Source organism: Giraffa tippelskirchi, chromosome 1 (assembly GCF_054371585.1).
Source record: "Giraffa tippelskirchi isolate mGirTip1 chromosome 1, T2T-mGirTip1v1.2.pri, whole genome shotgun sequence".
NCBI lineage: Eukaryota > Metazoa > Chordata > Mammalia > Artiodactyla > Giraffidae > Giraffa > Giraffa tippelskirchi.
The window spans coordinates 75,710,654-75,726,642 of record NC_137275.1 but is presented as its reverse complement, the minus strand read 5'-3'; the positions used below and the strand labels follow the sequence as shown (position 1 = coordinate 75,726,642).

Sequence of the window (15,989 nt, the reverse complement as noted above, 5' to 3'; positions counted from 1 at the left end):
TATAGTAGGGTTATTCTTCTTCATGGCATTTTTTAAAAGTATATTGATAATCTGCCGCTTGTAGAAACAGACTAAATTGTTTATTTTCCTAATTTTACCAATATTCTGGGTTTTTTTAATATCGGATTGGCAAAAAAGTTCATTTGGGATTTTTCTGTATGATCTTATGGAAAATCCCAAACAAACTTTTTGGGCTCCCAATGCATGGCACAATGCTAAACACTACAGAGAATACAAAAGTATTTGCTAGTACAAGAACACAAGGAGTTTACAGTTTAGTATGTTTGATAAAAAAAAATACAAATGTATCCTTTCATTTATTTATCATGATACCCTTGACAAACATTACTGCCTTTTATGCACGAGGCATCACAGGGGCAAAAATATACACCATGCACAAAGTTAGTATTATACAAGATTTTTCTTAGATCAATCAGAGTAAGTTTTATAGAAGAGGTGTTGGTGATCTGGCTGGGAAGGGGTGGGCGATGTGACAGGTCAAAATGAAGGAAGGACATTCTAGCACAAGAAAATCTCCAAGGCACACATGCCTGGGAATCCAGGTGGATATGTCTGAGGCACAGTGGGTAATTAAACGTGATTCAAGCTCTGAGAATAGTGACAGATGAAGGCTGCAGAGATTGGCCCAAGATGACTTGTGAAATACTAGAAAAACCTAGCCATAAAAGTTTGTACTTTATTCAGAAAGCAGCTTGAGTATTAAAAGCATGTTTGTTTTTAAGCAGGATCCTGATATTATTAGAGTTGTTCTTTAGGAGGACTAATTTGGCCTCTTTGGTTAAGACCATTAATATTTTTATTGTACGTGTTATTCAAATATTGTAGGGGAAAGGAAGAGCTTTGAAATAGAAATAATTAAAGCTGCAGATGAAGATGAAATTTCCAATTGGGAAGTAAAAGGAGAGAAAATGTGACTTGTCTTTATGTGTCTTAATTTCTTTCTAAAAAATTACCTGATTTGGTTCTCACACATCAGTTGGAGAAAATGAGAGTCAGGTAAGACAGACTAGCTACTTTGTCCTACAGGACCAGGTCATAGATCGTTAAACAGCACATCTGGAAGTAGAATTCAGATATCTAACTCTGACTACCACCCTAATTAATTCACTTTTGTATTTGACAGGCAGGTGAAACTATTAAAAAGAAAATTGCATTGGATGTAGGAGAATAGTTCCAGAACTGTAGGACTATATCCTTTTTTCAAAATGGCAAGCCATGTCCTATCCCATTTTCCCTGAAGCCCTTGATTACTGGTCACTTACACTAAACTTCATGTTGCCTTTCTGATTTTCCTTATACTAGGAAGGGTATCAGGACTACGAACCCGAAGCCTAAGGGATATCTTTGCTCCCAATTTCCTGAGACCTGCTGACAGATGTTCCATCCTGTACCAGTGCTCAGTTCCAACATGCCCAGTCATGACATTTTTCTCAAAGATTTCACAGTGTGTTTTGAAGTCTTCCATCAGCAGTGATCGGATTATCTGTACCTGCCCCACCAACTCAGCATTTCGGTGCTTCCCTCTCACTGAATAAATGGTAGCAGGGTCTTTGTGTACTGTGGATATTGTGGCTTCAAATATAAAATGTTAAAACAAATTAAAAACACCTAAGTGACTACCACTTATTTCTAAATCTTCACTATTTTTTTGTTGCTGTTGAAAAATTGTGAGTGATTTACTATCATAGATTATAAGATTTTATGGTGTCTTTTAATGATTCTAAAGAATAATGATGTATTGTGAAATTTGTTAATATATACAATACTTAAATATGTGAGCATGAAACTATGCACCTATAAATATTAACTATAAAATTTTACTGTTTTGTGGTATGTTTTATTAACTTGTGTTTGTACATAAAATGGTGAAAATTAAAATAAAATGGTATCTCATTACAAAAATTTTATCCCCTTTCACTTTAATAATAAAACCATGCTTATAAACAACATGAAATGAGAACTAACACAACTAAAAGTTCTTAACAGTCATTTGAAGGAGGAGGAATTTTAGAAGTGTTTAAAAAAGATGAGATGAAATATTAACCCTTTTCTGAGGAAATTTCCTGAAGCAACACTGTCCCAAGTTTGTTTTTATATGCACTAGTACCTTAAGAGGCTCTACTAAAAAACTGGGTTCCCCTCCTACACTGTTGGTGGGGATGTAAGCTGGTGCAGCCACTATGGAAAACAGTATGGAGATTCTTCAAAAAAACAAAAATAGAATTATCATATGAGCCAGCAATTGCACTCCTGGGCATATATCCAGACCAAACTATAATTCTAAAAGATACATACACCCCTATATTCATAGCAACCATTCACAATAGCCAAAACATGGAAACAACCTAAATGTTCATTGACAAGAGGGATGAAGATGAAGATGTGGTACATATACATAATGAAATACTACTCGCCATGAATGAAATAATGCCATTTGAAACAACATAGATGGACCTAGAGATTATCATACTAAGTGAAGTAAGTCAGAGAAAGACAAATACGGTATGATATCAGTTATATGTGGAATCTAAAATATGACACAAAGGAAACTACTGTTATCTATGAAACAGACTAATGCATTAATATGTAGAGAACAGACTTGTGGTTGCCGGGGAGGAGGGTAGGATTGGGAGTCTGGGGTTATCAGATACAAACTATTACATATAGAATGGATAAACAACAATATCCTACTGTATAGCACAGGGAACTATATTCAATACACCAGGATAAACCATAATGGAAAAGAATATACGTACGTACACACACACACCTGAATAATTTTGTTGTACAACAGAAACTTAACACATTTGTAAATCAACTATACTTCAATAAATAAAAACAAAAACTGAGTTCTATAGAATAGTGAAGTATAAGATACTTTTGATGATGTCCTCTTTGGATATTCATAAGGCATATTAGCACATTAGAGGCTTTGAGAGAACTTAACTTTAACCTAGCATTTTCTTTTTTTTTTTAAACAAATGTTTTTCCTTCTAGGAAATACCTTTTAAACATCTCTGGGAACTACCAAAGAATTGCCTTAAGATCTCTAGATTTATGAAAATTTCCTGGATGCCTTTGAATTCTGCTAAACATATGAATTCCAGGATATTTCTCTAGAAAAGTTTATTTCCTTCTTTTTTTTTTTTTTTAATTAGGGAAGATCTGTTAACTCCACATGGGTACTGACAATAAATTTGCCTGTCAAAAGACCTATACAAATCAATCTTTTGATTTATCTTTTTAATTATTCAGGAGAAAAATAGCATAGTCCCTTTAAAAAGTCACCAGTAGAAAATATAATTTTAAGAAACTATTCTAGAAGTGCTATATGCAATCATGAGTAATGTGATGTATATTAGGCATTGGCAAGGAAGCAAGTTAGGATGAATATAATGATTATAAGCCTGATATCACAGAAACTTTCCTTTTTACATAATTGGAAACAGACTACAGAGAATGTTAAACTGCTGTATAGTCAAACTGGAAAATGGTAAGTCTCTTGTTTTATTAGATACATTAATGAAGAAACCACATGGAAAATGAGATCTTTTTGTATAAGAAGCCTTCTATTCTAGCACTAATATGTGCCTAGAAAACACCATGGGAAGATATACACCAGTAGTGTATTCTGAACAAAGCACTTAAAAAGTAGTGCAAGGCACATAAGCCTTGTCAGGAATCTTGTCTCACAGCCACTGCTAAGACAACTACCTCACAAGTGGCCTGATGGTTAGCTTGCTCTCAAGTTTATTTTGCAGACCTCATGCCCCCAAATCCGAGTTATTTAGCCTCATATGCTCCATTGCACTTGAGCAAAACAGGTCAAGATAGGCTTTGGCCACACTTAGCAGTACAACAATCAAATATATGGTTTGACATTCCAAGTCAGATATTTTTCAGAAGCTCCCCACCAGCAATGAGATATATTAATATTCCCTATCTTGGCTTATCCAGTGGGTAACTATTGGATCAGCACTCATGGCACGCATACACAGACACAATATACACACTTCAAGGACCATCATAGTGCTTCCCCATCCATATTGAGGAAGAAAAACACAATTTTCTAACTGAAAACTTGACAGACTCCTTGTCTACTGCATGACTTTTTATCTGGCATGAATTCATCCTACTGTGTTCTGTCTTGGCAAAGAGTACACAGGGCTGGTACCTCCCTGTTTGCTCTGTCCCTGGAATTTGAACTGGAGATAACTTTGTTTAATTACTGTATGTCAAATATAGATGCGATTGATCAATAGTAACTTGATTTATTCTCAAACAGCTCTAAGTTCCATTCCTGTCCTCACTTTATACATGAGCAAACAGGAGTACCTGCAGGCTAAGTAACGTTCCCCGAGCCACAGAGCTGGGAAATGGCCAAAGCAGAAGTCCGATGAATACGGGGCCAAACTGTGCTTTCAGCCCCTAGCCACATCATTTTTCAGAGTGAGGATACACAAATATGTCAGTATCCCACTGAAGTCCAGAGAATGGGGAAGTAGCCTTGCTTTTCTACATATAATTATTACTATATTTCTAGTCTTCTTCAGGTGTCTGTCTAAAATAAATGATATTCATATATATGGAGATTTATTTCTAATTCTAGGAGAAATCAGCTCCTGATACCCTTATCAATCTTTCCTTATAACTAAACTATGCATATCATGTCATTAGAACTAAGTTATTTATTTTCAGTAGAAGAGAAAAATATCAACATAGTAACAGTAGATTATAGTAAGGCAGGCTTTTTCATCTTCCTATTGCATCATGGGTACTTTGCTTCCATCAAATGGCTAAAGTACATATACAAAGTATAAATAAAATGTTTTCAATTATACATATTTATTAATGGATGAATTTATAAATGAACAAATGAAAGTACATGAATTAATAACATTTTTTAATTATATAAGCCTTGATTTTCTAAGTGTATTTTGTGATATAGTAATGCTATGTTTTATTCTTTGAGTAAGCTTACTTTCAAAAATCAAAATGCAATAGAATAGCTATAATACCAAAACTATTTCTAAATTTTATTTTAGCTTCAATATCTCCTATTTAATTATCTAAGATTTTCTTTTATGTTTGTTTTCTACTGCCTTTGATTATTTTAAATCCAGTAGCACAGATGGCATATTGGAAGCAGTTAAAAAACATTCCTTCAGAAAGTCTAGTTTGAGCCTCTAGTAGGTTTTGCTGATGTAATATACTTCTAAAATCAGATAGGATTGCATAGGGGATTTCAAAAGTTGATCCTGCAAATACAGTTAATATTCTTGAGTAGCTCTTATGAACCTTATGAAAATGTATCCTCAGATTCCCTTAAAGGTCAGTGACCAGAAATCCCCACCGTTTCTATGGCAACACAGCAAGATATGGTGCCTTGGAAATGTGCTGCATTTTAATTAGGTTCCTCTAGGGTTTCCTAACTGCCTTTTGCAGGTGAACTAAATACCAGGTTGCTTTATGTCTTGCAGTGAGATGAAAGCTAGACCATCTGTAAATGTCAAAGCAAAGCTGGGCTCCAGTAAAGTCAAATCTAAACAAATATAGTGGCAAGTCTATGTGTTTATCTTAGAAAAGAATACAATATTCTTTACCTAAAATAATCAGGGGTGTTTGCTTAATTAGCTTGGCAGCAGTAGTAGTGAGGATCCTAGATTCTAAAACTAGACTATGTAGATTTGACTCCCAGTTATGTTATTTACTACCTGTGTTACTTTGAACAAGTTACATAAGCTCTTGATGTTCCTGTTTTCTTGTCTGTAAAAATGCAGAAGACAGTAATAGTACCTCCAAGCAGTGTTGTGTGGATTATATGAGTTAATATAAGTGGAATGCTTAGGACTATGACTTACCTATGATAAGTGATCAATGAATCAGTGATGCTATTAGTAGTAGTAGTACAAGTGGCGGTGGTGGGGTGGTGGTGGTGGTAGTAGTAGGGGACACTATATTTTTAAAGGTAAATAAATATTTTAAATGTTTAGATATATTCCTAATTTATATCCAATATAAAAATTATAATAGCCAATGCAGTCTTGAAAAATAAGAACAAAGCTGGAGGCACCATACTCCCTCACTGTAAAATTACAGCAGTCAGAACAATATGGTATTGGTATAAAAACAGACAGATCAATGGAACAGAATAGAGATCCCTAAAATAAATCTGTGCATATAAGGTCAGTTAATCTACAACAAAGAAGCCAGGAATATACAATGGTGAAAGGATAGTCTCTTCAATTAATGATGTTGGAAAAACTGGACAGACACATGCAGAAGAATGAAACTGGACTACCATCTTACACTATACACCAAAACTGACTCAAAATGGTTGAAAGACTTGAATGCGAGACCTGAAACCATAAAATTCCTAGAATAAAAAGCATGAGCAGTAAGGCCTTGACATCACTCTTGGCAATTATATTTTTGATTCAAAAGAAAATAATAAAAGTAATAAAAGCAAGAAAAAAAAAAGTGTGACCATATCAAAATAAAAAGCTGCAAGCAAAGGAAATCATCAGCTAAATGAAAAAGCAATCTACTGAACTGGAGAAAACATTTGCAAATCATATATCTGTTAAGAGGTTAATATGGTCCAAAATATACAAAGATAGAGCTCAATAGCAAATAATTCAAATAAAAAATCAGCAGGAAATCTGAACAGGCATTTTTCCAAAGAAGACATAAAGATGGCCAATATGGTTATGAAAAGGTGAATCATCATTAATCATCAGGGAAATGTACATCAAAATCACCAGGATATCACCTCATACTTGGAATGGCTATCGTCAAAAAGACAAGAGATTGAGACTTCCCTGGTGGTCCAGTGGTTCGAAATTTATCTTGCAATGCAAAAGACACAGGTTTGATCCCTGGTCAGGGAACTAAGATCCTAAATGCTGCAAAGCAACCAAGCCCGTGTGCCATAACTAAAGAGTTTATGCACTTCAGTGAAGATCCTGTATATTGCAACTAAGACCCAACACAACCAAATAAATAAAATAAGGAGTATTAAAACATAAGTTCTCATCACAACAAAAAACATGGTGGTAATGTATGTTAACTAGACTTATTGTGATCATTTCACAACATATACCAATATTTATCCTTATACTGTACACCTGAAAATAATGTAATGCTATGTGTCAATTATATCTCAATAAATAAAACAGTGATCAAGATTAGGGTGATGGTTGAGTCATGGCTGGACACACACAGAGCCACTCTGGAGACTTGAGCAGAGACTATTTACCAAGAGTTACGGGAGGATTTTAATGGTTGAATAACCAGTATGGATATTTGTAGAATATCACTTAGCATCAAAGAAAGTTGAGCAAACATAACTTACTAAGAGATAAATATGTACCGAATCCAAACACTGTATTCATGGAACACATCTGTCTTTAGACACAGCTATACTCATCAAGTCACACATCTTCACATTCAAGTGATATGTTTTTTATATTTATCTTTATATGTATAATCATATATTCACTAATTTTGGTTCTGGTCACAGAAAAAAAAGACATGTATATATATATGTGTGTGTGTGTGCGTATATATATATATATATATATATATATGTATGTATGTATGTATGTATGTATATATGGGCTTCCCTGATATCTCAGTTGGTAAAGAACCACCTGAAATGCAGGAAACCCCAGTTCGATTCCTGGGTAGAGAAGACCTGCTGAAGAAGTGATAGCCTACCCACTCCAGTATTCTTGGGCTTCCCTTGTGGCTCAGCTGGTAAAGAATCTGCCCACAATGCAGGAGACATGGATTTGATCCCTGGGTTGGGAAGATACCCTGGAGAAGGGAAAAGCTACCTACTCCAGTATTCTGGCCTGGAGAATTCCATGGACTGTATAGTCCATGGGGTCACAAAGAGTTAGACATGACTGAGCAACTTTCACTTCACTTCTTCATATATATATATATATATATATATATATATATATATATATATATATATATATGGTCTAAAATAGATTTTGTACTAACCACAAGGTGAAAGGAGAAAAACAGGCACTTGAATTTCCATTCTTTTCACAAATCTCATTCATTTTCCATTATCTTTCCCAATACTGCTCTCATTTGATAATTTTCATTTTTTACCCCAAAGGAGGCAACATTTTACACAAAACTGTTTGGATTACACAAAATGCAACAGAAATACCAATAGTCATAAAGGAAAATATTGTTTCCTCTTTATGTCTTTCGTGAGTCCCTAGGATCACTGCTGAAAAAAGCAAGTGAGCTGGTAAGATGCTTGCAAGGGTCCTGTGCTACATGAACTATCTGAAACAGCCTATTCTGGGAACTAAGTTAGAGTGGCAGAAAATTATGATCCAATACTACAGTTTTTAACAGCGATCAACTATTGGGGGTAAAAATAACCAAAGACTAAATCCAGATAGATGAGCATCTAGCACATATTGTTTGTCATATAAAGCCTCACCCAGATCTCTATAGCAATGATCAAAGCAAGTCTTGAGAGGCTGCTAAGCATTTGTAGTTCAGCAGGACAGACTCCTGCTGTTGAAAATGGACTGCCATGTTGAATGATGAGAAATCTGGCACGCCTTCTTGGCATGCTTCCCCAGCAATCAGCTGTGGGCACCCGTAGCAGCCTGTACTAAGCTTTTAGCTAGGCCACTTGCCGAGAATGGTGAGCAAAAGGGTAAAACTAAGACAAAAACCTTTTTCACAATTTTCTTAATGTCCTCTAAACAAACAAAAAGCATGATTTAAAACATTAGTATATTATATACTGTTAATAACTGAGTTCTGAATATGCGAGCAAAGTTTGGAGATGAAATATTGTTGGACATTGGTGTCATTCAGAAAAAGATCCTAGTCCAACTCAAAACCATGTCAGTCACGTTTAAGAACAGGTCTGCAAATCAATATTAAGGAGTTTTGCTCTCGCGGTTTGTCACTGTCCTATGTAGTTCCAGGCCATTAGACACAGCTTTTGTCATTGTTTTCATGCCAACAATTCCTGGATGCACTAGGAACAGGTTGCTCAAAGTAATTCTTTTTGGAGTAACAATAATTTCCACATAATAGTCACTTTCCTATAGATGATAATTCATATTGATAGTCTATAATTGACTTGAATTCTTAGAGCAATTTCTTTACAGATAAACCTCTCCATCCCTATTGCCACACACACCCATCATTAGCTTAAAATAAACCGATCTTGTAATCTTGCATATTTAACTGTGGAATGAATTCAGTATGAAGTTGTTCACATTTTAATCTTTACCACTTAATATCTGTATAATGTTACTGATTTCTGAATGCATCTTTTGTTCTTATCTAACCTATATAAGAAATATTCAGACCTGATTCACAGTAATAATGAACAAACCAAAAAACCACTCTGGACTGTAAAATAAATCCGAAATGTTTTAAAATGTGAGACCTTATTTATAGAGAGTGGAGAAAAATGTCTTGAGAATATAGTGTGGAACAATACATTTAAACCCTAGAGTTAGATCTAAGTTTCTTAATAGCCAAAATCTGAATGGGAAACACAAAGACTGTATAATTTTCAATGTCTTCAGGAAGAAGATACTTTGTTATTGTTGTTGTTTCTGATTATTTTCATTGTTATAATTTTGCACAGAGGCAGAAGAACCATTTTTCTTCTATTTTATGTCTAGTAGAAGCGTATGACCAAACAGCTCTTTTAAAAACATAACACAGTCAAATGGAACCTTTCTAAATCATAACTCCCCATGCTGCTGCTACTAAGTTGCTTCAGTCATGTCTGACTCTGTGCGACCCCATAGATGGCAGCCCACCAGGCTCCGCCATCCCTGGGATTCTCCAGGCAAGAACACTGGAGTGGGTTGCCATTTCCTTCTCCAGAGCATGAAAGGGAAAAGTGAAAGTGAAGTTGCTCAGTCGTGTCCGACTCTTAGCGACCCCATGGACTGTAGCCCACCAGGCTCCTCCGTCCATGGGATTTTCCAGGCAAGAGTACTGGAGTGGAGTGCCATTGCCTTCTCCATAACTCCCCATAGTCAAGGACATTCATAATCAGGTTCTTTCTTAAGAAAGAAAGAAGTCCCAGACCATCCTAAGGATGGTGACTGGGCAAACCGCACTGACTTCCTCTTTAATGCAGGCCCACATTATGTCCCGAATAGATGGAGATGGATGTTTTAATTTGCCACTTCTTCTAGGTTTCTAGAAGCTCTAAGCAAAAGCCCCAATTGCTGCCCACCCAGCAATAGAATTAAAAGCATTTCTTTTCCTTAAGGAAAAGACCCGATGGAGTGATTGGTACAAACTGTGAAGGTACCTCACAATATTAAGCTAGAGAAGGCTTGGATGCTTTATAGTACAGAACATATTGGGAGAAAAAATATTCTGAAATTTACTCATCTGTGGGAAGAAGGAAATACTGGGGAAAAGTTTAGATATACAGGTAATAGGGGAAAAAAAATCCCCAAAATGACAACCCACTAACGGTCCAGAAAGAAATGGCCAGGGGCATGTGGGTAAGATGTGGCTCTAGGGACAGAGGAACCAGTACTCTTCATCCAGGCAGCATCAGGGAATCCTGACAGCACAGCAGAGTGACTTCCATCAAAGCCAGGGGTTCCCAGTGAGATTCTGGAGTCCCTCTGAGTTGGCAAGACCAAGGTCAGGCTGCAGACCAAAAAGGTGAGTACTGAAGAGAATAAAAATAAACCACGTATAATGCCTTATCACCATGTCCATTGGGTAGCCCAAAATGTCTGCTTTAACTCATGGCATTTGGCAAAATAATAAGCAAGTTTTTACTGTGATCTTGATACTTTGAGAAATTTAGAGTTTTAAAGAAAGATGATGCTGAGAATTGTGTTCTAAACCACGTGATTTCATACATATCTTGGACAGAGGTGAAACAAAAATATAAAAAAGGTATATTTTCATGTATTTGGGCCTCACAATCTCTGAGATACAATATTCACTTTGTAGAAGTTCACTGTTTTGTTTTCTTTCCGGGAAAAAAAAATCAAAGCCTCCTAACATATGAATTCGAAGAATCTGATTGATTGACATTGTGCTTTAGGAATATCCTCAAAGCACACATTTGTAAAAGGTCACATTTCCTAGGTAGATTTTTGACTGAATTTATGTTGCCTGTGGTTATCTAGTTAAGTTTTCTTTTTGGTGGATGCTTTTATTCTGTTAAGTTCAGACAGAAGCTGAGAGTGGGATTGCTATAGTGAACTTCCCCCCAAGCAAAGCAAGAATAATTCATAACACTCTAGATTGTGAAAAGGTTAAAAAAAAAAATAGGAGTGAGGCCAAGTCAAGATTTAGGATCTAATGCAAATGTAGGAAGACTAACCAACCTTAGCAGTTCTGTATATCAGAGTCTAGAAAACAAATTAGTGTCCACAGCTCTTACAGAAGAGTGATCCTACCTTTCCTCCCCAGTCAACCCTTCCCAGGGGTAAACAAACAAGTTCTAGGCCTGATAGCCTAGAACATTCTGAGGATCATAACATCACTTTATAACTGTCCAATGCCTTCATTTTATAAATAAGCAAACACCTAAGATTGTATGGTCTTGCCATCTTGGCTAGATTAAAATAGACTTTCAACCAATAACACTTAATTGCTACAAAAACTATTCCAAGCAAAATTCACCTGAACTCATGGCAATATTCTAGTATATGTCTCTAGAAGGGATAAAAGTTATTAACAGTGGAATCCAACATACCCTGGAAGCATAATAATGCTTCCAATCCTTGAAAGTTCTCCTATAAAACAGATTTAGGATTCGTTATCTTCTTTCTCTAAACCACTATATCCACTCGTATCCTAATAACTTCTTTATTGCTTGTTGGGAAATGTACATATAATTCTTAAGTAATTTAAGTATAATAATTTTACATACAAGTGTCCAAGAAAATAAAACACAAAATTCCACATCTAAATTTTAAGCACAAAAAATAGGAACTTAGTATTTAAGAATGACCCATATACCCACACAAATATAATTTAATAAAGTTCCTTACTGAACACATTCTTGAACTTTCATAGTACAGTTTCAGGTAGAAACTTGCTCAGAGTAAATATTTGAATGAATAACTCAATCTATTAGATGTCATTTCTAAATATCAAGTATCTTTCACTGGATGTATTAAGAGTAAGATGGAAAGAAACCCATTTGTACAATTGCTAAAAATAAACGCATGACTAAAACTTGTTATACAATTCAGGTGTATGTGTGCATGCTCAGTTGCTTCAGTCATGTCTGACTCTTTGCAAACCTATGGACCATAGCCCACCAGACTCCTCATTCCATGGAATTCTCCAGGCAAGTATACTGCAGTGGGTTGCCATTTCCTCCTCCAGGGGATCTTCCTGACCCAGGGATCAAATCTGCATCCCCTGCGACTCCTGCACTGCAGGTTGATTCTTTACCACTGAGCTACCAGGGAATCCCTTCGGGTGTATAATTAATATAAGTATAGCATAGACAACATCTTTTAAGTGCCTACCGTCAAGTAAGTGACATTTATTTTTGAAATGATAATTCTGTGTTCTTTAAACCACAATCAAGTTGACTTCATCCTTTAAATAAACTCTAAATCACTGAAAACAAAAGAGGGAGTGCTAATCTTTAGGGAATATGCTACTGGATATGCCCAATATGCTACTGGCAAAGAGTGGAGAAATAGCTCTAGAAAGAATGAAGAGCTGAGCCAAAGTGAAAACAATGTCCAATTGTGTATGTGACTGGTGATGGAAGTAAAGTCTGATGCTGTAAAGAACAATATTACAATATTGCACAGGAACCTGGAATGTTAGGTCTATGATCAAGGTAAATTGGAAGTGGTAAAACAGGAGATGGCAAGAGTGAACATCAACATTTTATGAATCAGTGAACTAAAATGGACCGGAATGGGAGAATTTAATTCAGATGACCATTATGTCTACTACTGGGGCAAGAATCCCTTAGAAGAAATGGTGTAGCCCTCATAGTCAACAAAAGAGCCCAAAATGCAGTACTTGGGTGCAATCTCAAAAACAACAGAAACATCTCTGTTCATTTCCGAGGCAAACCATTCAATATTACAGTAATCCAAGTCTATGCCCCAAACACTAATGCCAAAGAAGCTGAAGTTAAATGGTTCTATGAAGACCTACAAGATCTTCTAGAACTAACACCAAAAAAAAAAAAAAGACATCCTTTTCATCACAGCAGACTGAAATGCAAAAGTAGGAAGTCAAGAGATACCTGGAGTAACAGGCAAGTTTGGCCTGGGAGTACAAAATGAAGCAGGGCAAAGGCTAACAGTTTTGTCAAGAGAATGTACTGGTCATAGCAAACACCCTCTTCCAAACAGAAGAAGCTACTCTACACATGGATACCACCAGATGGCCAATACCAAAATCATATTGATTACATTCTTTGCAGCTGAATACAGAAGCTCTATACAGTCAGCAAAAAGAAGATCAGGAACTGACTGTGGCTCAGATCATAAACTCCTCATTGCCAAATTCAGACTTAAAGGCAAGAAAGTAGGGAAAACCACTAGACCATTCAGATATGATCTCAATCAAATCCCTTAAGATAACACAGTGGAACTGACAAATAGATTCAAGGGATTAGATCTGATTGACAGAGTGTTTGAAGAACTATGGACGGAGGTTCGTAGCACTGTAAAAGAGGCAATGATCAAAACCATCCCCAAGAAGCAATGCAAAAAGGCAGAATGTTTGTCTAAGGAGGCCTTACAAATAGCTGACAAAAGAAGTGAAAGGCAAAGGAGAAAAGGAAAGATATATCCATCTGAATGCAGAGTTCCAAAGACAAGCAAGGAGAGAGAAACCCTTCCTAAGTGATCAACCTAAACAGCATATTAAAAAGCAGAGACATTACTTTGCTGACAAAGGTCCATATAATCAAAGCTATGGTTTTTCCAGTAGTCATGCAGGGATGTGAGAGTTGGACCATAAAGAAAGCTGAGCACTAAGAACTGATGCTTTTGAACTGTGGTGTTGGAGGAGAGTCGAGCGTCTCTCGGACGACAAGGAGATCAAGCCAGTCCATCCTAAAGGAAATCAATCCTGAATATTCATTGCAATAATGAATGATAATGCTGAAGCTGAAGCTCCAATACTTTAGCTACCTGATGTGAAGAACTGACTCATTGGAAAAGACCCTGATGCTGGGAAAGACAGAAGGCAGTAGGAGAAGGGGACAACAGAGGATGAGATGGTTGGACGGCATCACCAACCTGATGGACATGAGTTTGAGCAAGTTCCGGGAGTTGGTGATGGACAGGGGAGTCTAGCATGTTGCAGTCCATGGTGTTGTAAAGAGTTGGATACAACTGAGCAACTGAACTGAGCTGAATCTTTAGGGAAAGAAAAATCTCAGTCATCTCAGGACACAATCAGCTTTAAAAAAGACAGTGCTTTTTTGGGAGTATGTTTGACATTTTCCACATATTTCAAGAAGGTCCTATACTGATCTAAATTTGTAGCAGATGGAGAAGCAGCAGGTGTGAACTCAGCAAATACGCCAGAGAAAAGATTCCAAACTAGGCCAGTTACTTAAGGCCTTTCACATTCGGGGTTAGGGAATGGATATACTTCAGAAAAAATATAAAATTGTATGTGTATGTATAATGCATTAAAAATTATGACAATGTTTTTCTATATGACATACCATAGATCTAAATCCTAAGACAGGGGAAAAAACAAAGGAAAACAAAGGTAAGAGACACAAAAGCATAAAGAAGAAATGTATCTCTGTCTATTGTACAACTAACTCAATATTTATTGTACTTTTAGCCATAGCAATATGCTTCTCTAAAGGCAAATTCTTATTTATTTCAACAACCTCAACCCAAAAACTTGTTTTGCCAGTTACTTTGAAATTATTTTTCAGATAAAAACATACTGACTTTTTAAATCAGAATCTGTGTGTTTAAAGTTACAGCTCAACCACTTTCTAGCTATGTGACCCTAGGAAATGGGTTTGTGTCTCTGAAAACTAGATGTAAATTAGAAATAATGGTATTTAGTATTCTTCATTAAAAAGATTAAATGAACTCTAATTAAATCACTCTTTATTACATATAGTATTCATTTCTTCTCTTCAATGTTGTAAGAAAAAGTCAAGTTTTTAGGAGTAAGGTGTAATAGAATGAAAACAATATAAAATATTATTTGAATAAATATACAATCCAATAAATATCTATTTGGTATTAAATGTAGTAATTCCTTATTCTACTATAAGAAATACTATAAAAAGAGGAGAAAAAGAAACAAATACACAAACAAAACCTTGACCCATAAAAACTTAAGACAAAATAAACCAAAGGAAAAGCATCTGAAATAAAATTTTCAAGTTTATTAATAAAGAAATAACTTTTCTTGTTTATGTTTGACAGAAAACAACAAAATTCTGTAAAGCAATTATTCTTCAATTAAAAAATAAACATATTTTTTAAAAAGAAATAACTTGTATTTTGGAGATCTGAAAATTCCAAAAACGCTTTTGATTTAGTAAAAATGTACATAAACAAAGAAACAAATTAAATTGCAAATGAAAATCTACTTATTTACTTACACAATCCTAACTTACATAGAGAAAAAAAGAAAATAATAGAAAAAATTATTAAAAATATATCTGGGATAGACTTCACACTAACCAAATACATTATGCATTTTGCACTCGGACTATAATAAAGCTCAGAATGTTTTACAGACTTGAACTTCTCAATATTATGCTTCTGAATATGCATAATACAAATAGAGTAAGGAAATTATATCTCTGAACTTAATCCACTAAAGGAAAGCATTTAAAATTTTATATTGTAAATACTGTATTTCAGAATATATAAAAAGGGGACAAAAATATCAACATTGACTTCCTTGCTCTTGGTTCTCTGATAATGTCTATATCTTTCCACTTGAAGGTGTTTTAAGAGGGT

At 35.4% G+C, this 15,989-nt stretch overlaps 1 protein-coding gene and 1 long non-coding RNA gene across 17 annotated transcripts in view; one reads left to right on the top strand and one right to left on the bottom strand.

The window, feature by feature from the left end:
* The window catches only part of SNCA (synuclein alpha), a 347,772-nt gene extending 345,849 nt beyond the window's left edge, over nucleotides 1-1,923 (top strand). For 10 of the 16 annotated variants that reach the window (XM_081594657.1, XM_081594680.1, XM_081594635.1 and 7 more), the window contains one exon: nucleotides 1,324-1,923. In XM_081594657.1, coding sequence (XP_081450783.1) covers nucleotides 1,324-1,356 — 33 coding nt within the window. In that variant the 3' untranslated portion in view covers nucleotides 1,357-1,923. Of the gene's footprint in view, nucleotides 1-1,144 lie in introns of all 16 variants that reach the window. The other 6 variants (XM_081594609.1, XM_081594588.1, XM_081594578.1 and 3 more) reach the window with 1 other exon arrangement.
* The window catches only part of LOC145546789 (uncharacterized), a 226,873-nt gene that overhangs the window by 27,642 nt on the left and 183,242 nt on the right, over nucleotides 1-15,989 (bottom strand). The window lies entirely within an intron of this gene.